The 15,144-nt window shown below is 37.0% G+C and overlaps 1 protein-coding gene across 3 annotated transcripts in view; it reads left to right on the forward strand.

Moving 5' to 3' along the window:
- LOC128666889 (cytochrome P450 2G1) overlaps positions 1 to 15,144 on the forward strand; it is a 162,583-nt gene that overhangs the window by 69,606 nt on the left and 77,833 nt on the right. For 2 of the 3 annotated variants that reach the window (XM_053721699.1, XM_053721700.1), the window contains one exon: positions 13,303 to 13,465. In XM_053721699.1, the coding sequence (XP_053577674.1) occupies positions 13,303 to 13,465 (163 nt within the window). Of the gene's footprint in view, positions 1 to 3,204; positions 3,382 to 13,302; positions 13,466 to 15,144 lie in introns of those variants that run through there. The other variant, XM_053721698.1, reaches the window with a different exon arrangement.

Raw genomic sequence — 15,144 nt, forward strand, 5'->3', positions numbered from 1 at the left:
CAAAGAGAGAAGCGCTCTACCAGGAATGAACAACAGCTGATCAGCTAGTTCTATGGCGATTTACCACCCGGAAAGCAGCCTCTTTTAGACCAGTGTGCTTTTCACAAAGGAAAACTTTCCTTATGTATATCAGTCTGATCCCGCCAAGTAAGGTCAGTCCAGCCCCAAAATACCAGGCAATTCTCCTCTGAACAAGGAACATGACAACCCCAGATGATCGTTTCGGCCTACTAAGGGTCTCGTCAGTGAGGTGCAGCCACATTCCTCTAAGCACACTGGGCAAGGAGTCCACGTCTGGTTTCCCCCATCCCCCATAGGGAGACTTCCCCAGGGTCATATTAATTTGTATACAAAGAGAGAAGCGCTCTACCAGGAATGAACAACAGCTGATCAGCTAGTTCTATGGCGATTTACCACCCGGAAAGCAGCCTCTTTTAGACCAGTGTGCTTTTCACAAAGGAAAACTTTCCTTATGTATATCAGTCTGATCCCGCCAAGTAAGGTCAGTCCAGCCCCAAAATACCAGGCAATTCTCCTCTGAACAAGGAACATGACAACCCCAGATGATCGTTTCGGCCTACTAAGGGTCTCGTCAGTGAGGTGCAGCCACATTCCTCTAAGCACACTGGGCAAGGAGTCCACGTCTGGTTTCCCCCATCACCCATAGGGAGACTTCCCCAGGGTCATATTAATTTGCATACAAAGAGAGAAGCTGTTGTTCGTTCCTGGTAGAGCGCTTCTCTCTTTGTATGCAAAATCAGCCCAATCATACTCAATCGGGCGGATTGCTGTCCGCCACCTCATAGGTGGCAGACGAGTTAAGGAGCAGTGGTCTTTGGACCGCTGCTTCTTAACTACCGCTTCAGCCGGGACTGAAGGGGAGTGGGTCGGAGTCAGCATCCGCTGCTTCTTAAATAGACTCCTTGGACTTTGACCCTTACTTGTGTTAGACATGTTTCTTTCGTGTTAGTTTGTACCTTAACTTTTATCTCTTTGCACTGTGCTCTACCTGCAGCTTCTTGAGCAACCCTGGTGGGGCTTTGCATCCAAGTCATGTGTCCAGTTGCTGCATCCAAGTCCTGTATTAAGTTGCTGCATCCAAGTCCTGTGTTCAGTTTCTGCATCCAAGTCCTGTGCTCACTTGCTATATCCAAGTCCTTTTGCTATATCTAAGTCCAGTTTCAGACTCCTAAGTCCTGTGTCTTGACATGATCTCCAACTTCAGTCACAGACTTCTAGTGCCATCTTCAATCATAGGGGCCAAATTATCAAGCTCTGAATGGAGCTTGATGCCCCTGTTTCCGCGCAAGCCTTCAGGCTCGTGGGGAACAGTAGTTATGAAGCAGCGGTCTAAGGACCCCTGCTCCATAACTTGTCCGCTGCCTCTGAGGCTGCGGTCTTCAATCCGCCTGATCCTATATGATTGGGCTGATTGATACCCTTGGCCACGAATCTGCATGGGGCGGTATTGCACAAGCAGTTCACCAGAACTGCTTCTGCAATGATAAATGCCAACAGCATATGCTGTCAGCATTTATCGATGTGCGGCGGACATGATATGATACATCGTATCATGTCCGTCCGCACTTTAGTAAATCGGCCCCATACACTCCTGTACGGTAGTTTTGCCATTTGCCCTCCAGAACTGTAACATTTGTCTCCTGGGCATCATATTTTGGTCACAACTTTGTACTGTAATCAGCGTTTCTAGTGCACATTCCTAAATACATGCTATTGTCTTGGTTTTCCTAATTAAGATTTCCTTTACTAAAATTAACTTGTGTCAGTCATATCAAGGAAAAGTTCTAAGCAGAGACAATGCTCTCAGGACCAATTTCCGGCAGGTAAATCACATTTCGGCCTGAAATTACCCCAGAAAACCACAACATCATATTTCCTGTCCCCTGTGAGATTCTTCATTACTTTCTATGGGAGACAAATTACCACTCTGTGGGACCTCCGCATTTAGCATCCTTCTTTAGAGAATTAAACTGCCCATATGAAGGTTAGCATGGTTATATAATAAGTATACTCACCTGATAGATATGCATAATAACACAACATTTGTATATGTATTTCAAAGTTCTGCTTGGAGTCATTTAACACCACCCAGAAAATGTAATCTATAGGTGGAATAAATTGGAATAATTATATCACAGAGTTAGAAGTAAAAACAGCTCTTAGATGCCTCTCACGTTGCTCCTTCAGCTCATCTATATAACATAGAATACCCTCCAGGTCCAACCCCTCTACCACTGAATTTACTTAATTTGAGATATATGTTTTATGGGTAAAGGGTCAGGACTATGTTGGAACAAGGTGGCCTAATGACAGTGACATGTTTAATAGGCAAAAGTGTATGTCCTTTATAGTATAAAGGTAATGGCGGTGATATACGTTAAATAGTTAAATCTTTGTAGAAGGAAAGTAATCAAATGAAAAAGACTTGCTAAATGGTTTAAAGGGACAGGCCAACTTAGAAGCAATGAGACCATATGATTGCAAGGCTTTAATAGGTTATATCATTACGGGAGCAAAGTAACCTAAAGATAGTGACATTTTAATTATGATAATAAGTGTACTTGCCTGATATGCATTATAATAAAATATTTTTATTTGTATTTCAAAATTCTTCTTGAAGTCATTTAACACCACCCAGAACATTTCATTTATAGGTGGAGTAACTGGAAATACTTATTTCACAGAGTTAAAAGTAAAAACATCTCTTAGATGTCTCATGTATATAACAAGATTGAGAAAGTTGCTCCTTCAGCTCATCTACAGTATATGACATGGAACAAAATGTAAACTTCCTTTGGGTCCAACCCCTCTACCACTGAATTGACCTAATTAGAGATATATGTTTAATGGGTAAAGGGTCAGGACTATGTTGGAATAAGGTGGCCTAATGACAGTGACATGTTAAGGCTTACGTGTTGGTCCTTTGTAGTATTAAGGCAACCAAAGACACTGATGAAAGTTAAAGGTTAATCTTTGTAGAAGAAAAGTAATCAAATGACAAAAAGTTGCTTTAATGGTTTATACCGACCTAACAGATAAGGAAAATTTTAATTATATATTAAAATATTTGTTATTTTGCTTGGAGTCATTTAACACCACCCAGAACATTGTATTTATAGGTGGAGTAACTGGAAATACTTATCTCATAGTTTTAGAAGTAAAAGTATATCTTAGCTATCTTTCATGGACATCACAGGGTTTGGAACATTGCTCCTTCTGCTCATAACCAGCATTTTCATATATATGACTTGGAACCAAATGTACAAAAAACGTAACCTTCCTCCAGGTCCAACACCTCTACCGCTGATTGGAAATTTGCTACAGCTAAAGTTAGGTGAAATGGCCGGATCTCTTATGAAGGTTGGTGGTTGCTTTATGGGATTTAACTTTATTTCTATTACATAATTATTGTTATACTTAATGAGATAAGCTGTTCGTCTCATGCAGAAACAAAGTGACTTGGTCACATCACATGTTTAAATTAATTAAGGGTCAGACCCATATAGGACCGAATTTATTTAATTAAAGATATGTTTTATCGGTACAATGTCAGGACTTTATTGAAACTAGTGACAGTGACAGTGTCAGCGCTTTGTAGAATTATGGCAACCTAATGAAAGTGATATAAGTTAAAGGGTTAAATCTTTGTAGAAGAAAAGTAATCAAATGACAAAGACATGATTAAAGGGATAGACCAAAGTAGAACAATGAGACCTTATGACTGCAAGGCTTTTAATAGATTATAGCTGTATAAAAACAAAGTAACCTAAAGACAGTGGGGTTGATTTATTAAGCAGCGGATGCTGCTTCCAACCTCCTTTGTTTCAGGTTCACCTGAAACGGAAGTTAAGAAACAGCGGTCATAAGACCCCTGCTCCTGATCAGATACGAGCACAGGGCTTCCATGCAGTGCGAACGTGAGTTTGCTTTGCGGGCCACTTAAAATATGAGTTGAGCACAAATATCACGCTCTCCTAGTAATCTGGCCCTAAGTGTGCATGGTTTCATGCATAGACTCTGCACCAAGATCGCTTGATATGCGCAGAAAATAATTTATTTCTGTTAAAGTTGACAAGATATATAACTCTGAGATTTTCAAAGGGTGTGTCCCTTTAATGGAGCACAATGCAAATGTACTTTTCAACAGACTTTCTAATTCAACACCTCTAGGCACTTAATAAGTCCCCAAAAGGGCAATTTGGACATATTTAAAGGGATATGAAACCCCAAAAATTATTTTGTGATTCAGACAGAGCAGAACGTTTCCAATTTACTTCTATTGTCAAATTTGCTTCATTCCCATGATATTCTGTGTTGAAGAGATACCTAGGTAGGCATCTGAAGTACTACATGACAGGAAATAGTGCTTCCCTCTATTGTTTTAGCAAATGGATAACATTCTTGGAAAACTGCTGCCATATAGTGCTCCAAAAATGGGCTAGCTCCCAAGCTTATGTCCCTGCTTTTCAACAAAAGCTACCAAGAAAACAAAGAAAATAAGTTACATGCTCTATCTGAATCATGAAAAAAAAGTTGGGTGTCATATCTCTTTAACAATATTTCAGGGCAATCTCCAAACAGTGTTATACCTTGCAAACATGTAAATCATGTATAAATGGCCACAGGAGGGGGTGAGACTAACTGTACACGCCCCCAAGGATTCAGAAATCTTTGAGATGTATAGGCTTAATAGGTAATAGCTTATAAGCCTATGCGGTGTCCTAAGGAGGAACTGGATCCAAAAAATGAATGCAATAATCAATTCCTGGCATGACCAAGATGGGGGGCACTGCATACATTTTATAGCATCTGGAAATTTCTATTTTTTTTTTTTAATTATTTTTATTGAGGTTTTTGCGTAACAGACAAGAAACAATGATCGCCTTTTCACAGCAAAAATACAAATAGAGTTAAGCAAAGTATTTTGACAGCAATACGATAAACATTAGGTAGGATTATGAAACCTCGATTTTGTAATAAAATAGTATAAAAGACTGACTAATTGGAAGGCCACTTTTAGGCCAGATGTTCTATAAAAGTAAGAGTCAACTGATAGTCAGATGGGTAGCCTCTCATTGGCTTTAGAAGTAAATAAGGAGTATGGGGGGGGGGGGATTTCAGCAGGCAAGCGCCGCTCATTGAATAGGGGGAAGAATGGAGGGGCAGAGCCTTATAAGAGAGTGTCATATGGATTGTGGTAAAACATCTAAAGTTGTTGTCAGGGAGGTAGTTATGATGCAACATACAAATGTGAGATAAATAACATTAGGTAATGTAAAATCAGTGGACATATAAATGGGAGTATTCCAACCGGGTAATTATGTTGAATATACTAGTTGGAGCTACTTAGAGGGGTTATAAACCAAAATATTGATGAAAATCCAGGGCATAGGTGAATATTAAATGCATGGGACATATATAGCATGTTGGGTAGAAGTAAGCATATCTTGTGCTAGCTACTGAACCAGGAAGGGAAGGATAGCTATGTGATAATTCTAGGTACTAAATTAGAAGGGTGTAAATGGCACCAAGATTATATATAAACACCACGTTATCAGATTTTGCCTGGGGTCTTAGTATAGGAAAAATAGGTAAAACAGAAATATGAATAATATGAATAACACTCATATATAAAAAAAATACCAACAGGGCAAAATTATCTCAATTCATGATACACTTCTAGAAAACATGCAATAGGGCTAAAGGAGGAAGGAAATGTGGTTAAACTCCAAACCTAATTACCAAACAGGTGTCTGGGCACTGGAGGGTTTTTATACTTCTTTAAAAACACAATGCATATAGAAAGCCTAATTCTTATGAGCAAACTAACTGCAGATGCTAATAATTTAGTTAGGAGGTACCACAAGTGCCTTACCCACTACACGCTAACAAGGCAACGGGCTCTGAAGTGGGAATTAGCGTGCATGGGGTGCAATTATATGGCCTTCCGTTGATGTTAGGGCATACAGACAAACAGTAAATAATAGGATGTAAAATAGTATGTCATATCAAAGCATATATATAGTAGATTCAGTGTAAACTTATTAGGGTCTGGGAGGTGGCTACTGATATCGCAGATGGCAAAACTGGAGAGTAAAATTATGATTCTTATACTTTATGTGAATATGATAAGGACATCCCTTGAATCTAGCATACGTGCAGGTATGGCCCAACATCTGGTATTGAATTGCTGTATGAAGGTAACAGAGAACTGGTATTACAAAATATGAGTTAGGAATTATATAACAAAATATTTTTTTAGGAATTATATAGCATTCTAGCAGCCAGGAGCTCGACATTAAAAGCTAGCATGGAAGAGGAGACCTCAAGAATATAAAGCGCCATCTGCTCTCAAGACCTATATTTAGGGTAATGTGCAAAGGGCTGGAGGAGGTCCTGATACAAAAAAAGTATAAATTCCTTATAGGAGGAGATGTATCTAAGTATATCTTAATAGTGGTCAACCAACAAACATTGTTATGACACTCAGAGAATAAGTAATGAGAGAACAAACATAAGCAAAGTACTCAACTAAAATATATAGATTAACAGGGTAGCTAAGGCAGCTTAACTAGTAGGTACCAAGATGGTATTTCTTCATATCATGAGGTTACCTACTTTGGCAAAGGTAGAGAAATAGTATGATTCTGCTACTATTCAGGGTCTAGTTGGTATCTAGACTTGGGGCTTAGAACTGAGATGAGTCTAACCTTAAAGGTTCTTATCTAGCATTTAAATAGTGTCAGCTAAATTATTTTAAATACCAGAAGCCCCAAAACAAATCTGGCAGCTTAAGGGAGGTATAATACTAAAAAGCTATAGGTGTAACAAAACATATCAGATATACACATACAAATAAGAACTATCTTCTCTAAGGTTGATATAAACAGTACTTCTCTATATAAAATTATTAGGCAATGTAAATAACACTATTATACATGCTAATATATAACATAGCTGTACCATCCATTTGAGTGCATTGTAGGGACAAAGAAACACATAACATCAAGAGCAAATGTCTCATAGAATGTTGGATATAGTATATCCCAAATGTAGATATCAGGCAGTAAAGTCAACATTACTATATGTGCAGACATGAGTCCTAGCTATATCCACTCTATGAGAGGATTGCAGGTTGTGAACCAAAATGTTACTACCCGATCCCTGCAGGAGTGTCTGTGAACCGGCTGCCAACCCAAAAAGGACAATGATCAAAGCAGTGGAGATGAGGATTCTGTAGGAGAGAGTCTCTGGAGAGTGTCAGAACCATCAAAAGCGGGTAGGTATCTATACTCAGAGTCCCTTTTGGCCATGCTGGGTGGAACCTCTTTGATATTACAGGGTTCTCAGTTGTCACTAAGTTGCCGTAGAAAACTCCTTTCAGCATCGGGTGACAAACCGCATCTGCCCACGCTAGCTGTAGTTCTCCCTCAGCCACGTCACCAAGCACACTCTCCACCAAGCAGTCCATATCTCCCGAAACAAGAGAGGCCAAGGAAGGGGTATGCACTTGTGCCTGATTTAGTGGCGCTATTACCGTATCTCGCTGCATTGCGTTGGGACTTGGAACCACTTGTGTATGAGCCTGGGACTCAAGTCGTTCTGTTATTGCCTCGGCAGACATCTCCACACAATCATGGCCGCTCCTAATAGTGGATCTCAGGCTATAAAATTGGCACGTCATTCAAAGTTCCAAATCCCCTAGTAGAGCTCTCAGTTCCTTATAGAGATCCTCCATGGTGAGGTATTAGGATTGACACTTTATAGCTGATTAAGCAGGCATGTAATTGCGTGGGAGGTAAAGCTTGTAAAATGGTGTTTCTCACCGCATTGCCTTCCTGAAGTGTGTTTGTCTTACTTCCAGCTGCAGGGCTAATAAGATAGGATTCCGTTTCTTAAGAGGTGTTAAACAGATGGTAGAGGTCTGTAGTAGATATAATAAACTCATTGTAGGGTTTATATCCGTTAGTAAATCTACATAGTTTAGCTTCAGAACCAAGAGCTGCAGAGAAGCATGTCTGGTCCTGACAGTAGTTGGCTCCGCCCCCCCCCCAGCATCTGGAAATTTCTAGTCAGCAGAAGGGTATTTGAGTAGTTTATCTCAGAACTCCTTTTCTGCTGTATTTGGGGAAATTTTGGGAAGTCATCACAAGAAAATGTGTTTATAAAATGCCCTCAAACTGAGGATGCATGGAGGTACTTGTTTTGGATGCAGTAGAGGGCTCCTAACAACCAGGAGGTGGCAAAAAGAAACATAAAACACCACCATTCTACCACTCAGTCAATGAATTGAATAAGTTTTCAGCATTTTCAGGATCCACACATGTTGCATATATCCAAATAGTGTGTCAGTTTTAGGACAGACAATTCCCAAGTTATGACTAATTGGTGAGTACAATTTTTAACATATTCACTAGGGATGGGGGCAAATGTTTCTAAAAATTCAAAAATAAAAACAAATTTTTATACATTCGTTCGAATCGAATTTTGAATGTTTATATAACATTCTAACCTTCTATTTTCAAATTTTCATTTTCAAATTTTTCAATAAAATTCGAAAATATTCGTTAGAATAATAGAATGTTTAGCTATGTATTCATTTAATTTTGAAATGTAATATTCAAATTTGAATGTGACATTCAAATTCGAAATAGTATTTCTAGTCTACAACTGTGTTTAATAAATGTAATATTCGAATTCGAATGCTACATTCGAATGTCACATTCGAATTTGAAATAGTATTTGTAGTATAATACTGTGTTTTAAATGTAATATTCGAATTCGAATGTGACATTCGAATGCAAAATAGTATTTCTAGTCTAATACTGTGTTTTATAAATGTAATATTCAAATTTGAATGTGATATTCGATTCGAATTCGAAATAGTGTTTCTAGTCTACAAATGTGTTTTATAAATGTAATATTCAAATTCGAATGTGACATTCGAAAACTGTAAATAACATTCGAAAATAGAATTTTTAAGAATATTCGTTCTTATCAACATTCTATTATGTAAATCGAATTTCTACAATAACATTCGTTCTAACATTCAAATTCGAATATAAACACATTTGCCCATCCCTAATATCCACACTGCTAAATATTGTATGGTATCTATTTAAATGAGGACGGATTATTCATGTTTATTTACATACGCTTTGTACTTTTAGATCCTAATATATGTAAAGTTGTTTTTCAAAGGTTGTCAAAAGTGTAACTTGCATATTATATATTGTCATATGTCACATTTTAATTTGCATTACCATAAATAAGGTTTAAACTGCATTGCGTATGTAATGTTAGCGTTGAAACAGTGCACAACAATCTATTTATCTCTCTCTTGCAGTTACAGCTTTAATAGTTGAAAACTGACATTTTTTGTTTCTTGTTTCATTCGGTGATTCAGGCTAGGGGGGGAGATTTATCAAGCAGCCGATGCGGCTTGCTATGCTCAAGCAAGCAGCATCGTAAGACCGCTGCTCCTTAACTTGTCCTCCACCTTTTTGTGAAATGCTTTTGTAATGATAAATGCTGACAGGGAATCATGTCCGCCCGGTATTTAAAAAAAGACCCATATATGTTAAAAGGTTCCTTTTGACCCCCTATTTGTATTCCTAATAATAATGATAATGAATGGTACAGACAAGGGTTGTCAGAGAGAGAAGATGGTTGATACCAATATACCCATGAAAAAAGTTGTTAAGATAAAAATTGTATGCAATGACCTGCACACTATGAGTTGGGAATTCCATGTAGGGCCGCCACTAGAAATTTTGGAACCCCTTAATAAACCATTGACCAAGGGCCCCCTCCTCCTTTTGGCCGAGTGACTAACGTATGTGCACACTTTATTCAAGTGTAGTCCAACTTAAAAATATTGTTTCACAATAGTAAAACACACTCAGAAATATTCACATACACTGAGACCCATACACACTCATACAGACCCCTACAGAAACACACACAGAGACACTCAGCTCACATTGACCTGACAACTAATGAGTTAGACTATATTTTTTTGTCAAAAAACAAAGCAAAACAAAATAAAAACAATAAGAATTGCAAGACAAATATGGAGTTCTGATTATCTTGGCAAGGAATATGCCTATATGATACCAATATTATGTGGTGGCTAAAAGCAAGCCCCCTGAACTGCTTAAACACTGATTTAAAGGTTGAGGGGTTTAGTGGTAGGTTGGTAACTTCTAGAAAAGTCTGTATAACTTTTGAGACTATTCAGCAGTAAGGTCAAACTGTGCTAAAAAGGAATAAACACTGAAAACAAACACTCAGGCACACATTTACACAGACATCCACAGAACAATTCACACACAGTCACCCAGACACCCACAAAAAAACTAAGGCACAGACACACACGCTCACAGAAACACCCACACACAAACACCAACACAAAGGGGTAAATGTTCCATATGTCGAGCGGACATGATTTGCTAAAGCCAATCATGTCCGCTTGACATCGCTAAATGCCAACAGTATACACTGTCAGCATTTTTCATTGGACAAGCATTTCTAGTTAAATGCTTGTGCAATGCCGCCCCCAGCTTATTGGCGGCCAAGTGGCCACAAGCAGGGACTGTCAATCATCTAGATCATATGACCGCTACTTCTTAACTTGCATTTCAGTCGAGCCTGAAACAATGGGAATCTGAAGCAGCGTTCGCTGCCTCACAAACGGAGCCCAAAGACTCAAATACACAAACACTCACACATACACTAAAATCAAACACACCCAGACAAGGGTAGCCCCCCCCCACTTGCTGCATGGCTTTCTGGAGCCTGTGGCCCAGTCCCTCCTGATTAAACTTCTAATCCAGCTGTCAGCAGCAGTCAGAGGGGGCCCCATGGAGACCCCAAAACCAGAAAGCCAGCACCCTATCAGGTCCCTGGACTACCAAACCCCTGCCATGACTGCAGTACCCCCTTTCACCATCTGAAAGCATCCCTGATTCCAGGACATAAATATCCTACAAGATCTCTTTTAAGTAGCTCAAGATAAATCATAAATATTGTAATAAGCTGCATTAATAGGTAATTGCTTTACAAGGTACATGACACTGATTTAAAACATAGTGTGCTGTCAGCAAGTCATTGGGTGCCCAATTATGGTTTATTTGTGAGCTATCCAAAAATGAAAATGGAATATTAGTGAATGTTGTTTTTTTTTAACAGATGATTTATGTAAAGATGACTACTTTTTTATTTCTCCTGTTGAAAAAATAAAAATACATTATAGTTATTAATTCACTTGCATATATCAAGAATGAACAACATAACCGCTCAAAACATAAATATTTGTTGAAAGAAAGTATATTTTGAGTAATTACATATGAGATGTACCTTTAATATAAATGAAATGTATGCCATATTTAAGTTAACCTTTTAAGTTTTATGAACATAACAATTTAAAATATAAAATGAAATCTATGAGATAAAAAGTATGATTGCACAGTCAGACTCCATTTTGTTACTCAGATGTACACACAGAATAAATAGGGTTATCTTATATGGAAGTCCTAACTGCACCATTAACCTAAAAGGACAGTCTACTCAAACGTTAAACGTTCATGATTCAGATAGGGCATGCAATTTTAAACAACTTTCCAATTTACTTTTGCCATCAAAGTTTTGTTTTTCTTTTGGTATTCTTTGTTGAAAGCTAAACCTAGGTAGGTTAATATGCTAATTTATAAGCCCTTGGAGTCCTCCTCTTATTACTGTGTATTTTGACAGTTTTTCACAGCTAGACTGTGCTAGTTAATGTGTGATATATATATATATATATATATATATATATATATATATATATATATATATATATATATATATATATATATGTTATTGTGTTCACTCCAGTGGAGTTATTTATAAGTCAGCACTGACTGGCTAAAATGCAAGCCTGTCAAAAGAACTGAAATAAGGGGGCAGTCTGCAGAGGCTTAGATACAAGGTAATCACAGAAGTAAAAAATATATTAATATAACAGTGTTGGTTATGCAAAACTGGGGGATGGATAATAAAGGGATTATCTATCTTTTTAACCCTTTGGCTGCTAAGCCATTTCCCACCTGGGTGCTAATATTTTATTTTTATATTTTTATTTTTTTATTTTTTAAAACATTTTTTTTAACTTTTTTTTTTTTTTTTACAGACCCTGTTGGAAAGGTTAAGTGATTACCTTTCTAACAATTGGTCTTGGGGGTCTGTAGCTGCTTAGATGCCTGAGATACAGGGTTCTAAGCAGCATGCCCCCTCCTCCTATACTTAACATTGTTAAGTATCAATAAAGTTGCTCGGTGACGTCATCGCGTAATTGTGCGTGAGGTCACTGTGCATCACGTTAAGCCCCGGCGATGCCTGTCACTCTACAGGCACGATTGCCGGGGTAGGAGCAGTAAGGAGCCCCCAGATCTCCCTCAAGGTGGGAGAGTGCTCATGATGGCTCTGAGCCGTCATAAGCACCAGAGTGAGAAACTCTGTGACGGCTCAGAGCCGTCATTAGCACTCAATAAAAATTCTGGAGTAGACTGTCCCTTTAAATCATTATATATCTCATGGCAAAATTAATTCACTACACATAAATCTAACTTTTACTCCCATTTGGTGCCAAACCTCATTACTGTGTGGTGTATAAAACAAACTAATCTCATTGGTAAAACCAGAAGTGACTGAATTGTCTGCAAAACCGAAAGTGATGTTTACATTTCCAATAAGGCATTTTTTTGCATGTCATTAGTATATCTGTAACATAAGAGTATAAAAAAGTGTTCTAACTAAATATATATAATACATCCTATTACTTACAGTGTTCAATATTACCATTTAACTCATATGCGAAAGAAGAATTACATAAGTATGAATAATCTCTATATGTGAATGAAAAATATGGATGATATTGGATGATGGGTATTTATTGCACAAAGAAGGGTGGTATAATCTTAGGTGGGAGTTGTGACCCCAAAACATCACTCTTTTTGTTTAAACAACCCTCAAAAGGCTTTTCAAGGGGTGTATTCCTGGAATGAAAAACAAAACAAATTTTGATAACAAAACTATTATTTGAAATAATTATAAACCACTGTTTTGCATGTAGATCTTTTGAAATGCAGTGCATGCATAAAAAATTAATCTGATGTTCCTTTAATACTCTCCAACCTTTGAAAACATATTAAAATCTGACCATAGACTTTAATTGGTTAGGGGTAAATGTAGTAAAGTCATATTTAGTTATTTACCATAATCCCTTTGTGCTCTATGTTACAGATGCAGGACCAGTATGGCCCAGTCTATACATTGTACTTTGGCTTGCGGCCTGTGGTTTTCATTTGTGGATATCAGGCAGTAAAGGAAGCCCTTGTTGACCATGCAGAAGAATTTGGAGTCCGTGGAAGAGTTCCTACAATTGACAAATTTACACAGGGATATGGTGAGTAAACCATTTATTAAGATAATTAATTAGATACTGTTGATTTATTTAGTGTATTTTGTTGTATACAGAAAAATGTATGTTGCCCTAAACTTATTTCCTTCATTTTGGACATTTGTCACAATAAATGGTTTCAGATCTTCATTCAAAGTTTAATAAAAGACAAAGAACCTGAGTAAACATAACATTCTGTTTTTTTTTTTTTTCAATAATAATAATTAGAATGATTATAATTATTATTATTTAAAGAAAAAAAAATATCCAACAAAAACTGTCCCTGTGGCAGAAAGTATCTACCCGCTTAGTTACTCAATCAATGTATTAAAAAAATGTTGTTGATCTTTGGATTAAAATAGAACAGACACAACCGGGCTTTATTCCTGCCAGCCATGATGAATTTAAACATGGTGTATATAGAATAAGTAGCAAACTATGTACTGATTAAATAAATTCTGTAAGAGATTAGAAAATAAATGTTGTGTGAATGTATCAGCCTGGAATAGATTACAAAGCCATGTTAAAGGCTCTGGAACGTCAGCAATCTACTGTGAGAGCCATTATCTCTAAAGGGGAAAAATGGAAAAGAGATAGGCAGATATGTAGATAGATGGTGGATAGATAGATAAAATATAGATAATGGATGGATGGTTAGATTGATAGATAGATAGATAGATAATAGAGATTGATAGCTAGATATATAATAAAGATATATAGAAAGGTAGATAGATGATAGACAGAGCTAGATAGATAGATAGATAGATAGATAGATAGATAGTTGATAGACAGAGATAGGTAGATAGATTGATTGATGATAGACAGAGATAGATGATAGATAGATGTTAGATAGATAGATAGATAAAGAGATAGGCAGATAGATAAAAAGATGAATAGATAGATCAAGAAGGAGCAAAGTATTGTCAGATTTGTGTAGGCTTAATGTGACTGAATGACAGTAATTTGTTAAATTTGTTAAAGTATCTGCCCCATGTAGTATCTGCCCCATGTAGAAACCGAGTGAGCCAATTATATTGATATTTGTTTTTTAAATTTTTATTTATTGAGGTATCAAATATATTGTACAGACAACAATTAGTATAAATTACAGATGCATTACACAACAAAACAATGTTATAAGAAGTCCCCACTAGGATATTTTTTTTCAGGTACATTACACACATTTGAACAAACTCACAAAAAATAATATTGTAAGAATGCCTGCACTTATGATATAGTAGAGAGAAATGTTGTACCTAACATGCTTATCATTTAAGTTAAAGGGACTCTCAAGTCAAATTTAAACTTTCATGATTCAGATAGAGCAGCAATATAAAACAACTTTTCAATTTACTTCCATTAACAAAATGTGCACAGTCTTTTTATATTTACATTTTCTGAGTCACCAACTCCTACGGAGCATGTGCAATAATTAACTGACTATACGTATTGTGATTGGCTGATGGCTGTCATATGATGCAGTAGGAGTGGAAATAGACATAACTTTGAAATTTGTCAGAAAAAATCTACTATACATTTGAAGTTCTTACTAAGTGCTATTATATTGTCTTTTTATTGTGCATGTGTTGATTATGCAAATCTACTTTATTTAGTGATCCTTTAACCCTTTGGCTGCTAAGCCATTTCTCACCTGGGTGCTAATATTTTATTTTATTTTTTTTATT

The sequence above is a fragment of the Bombina bombina genome, chromosome 7, assembly GCF_027579735.1.
Source record: "Bombina bombina isolate aBomBom1 chromosome 7, aBomBom1.pri, whole genome shotgun sequence".
NCBI classification, from domain to species: Eukaryota; Metazoa; Chordata; class Amphibia; order Anura; family Bombinatoridae; genus Bombina; species Bombina bombina.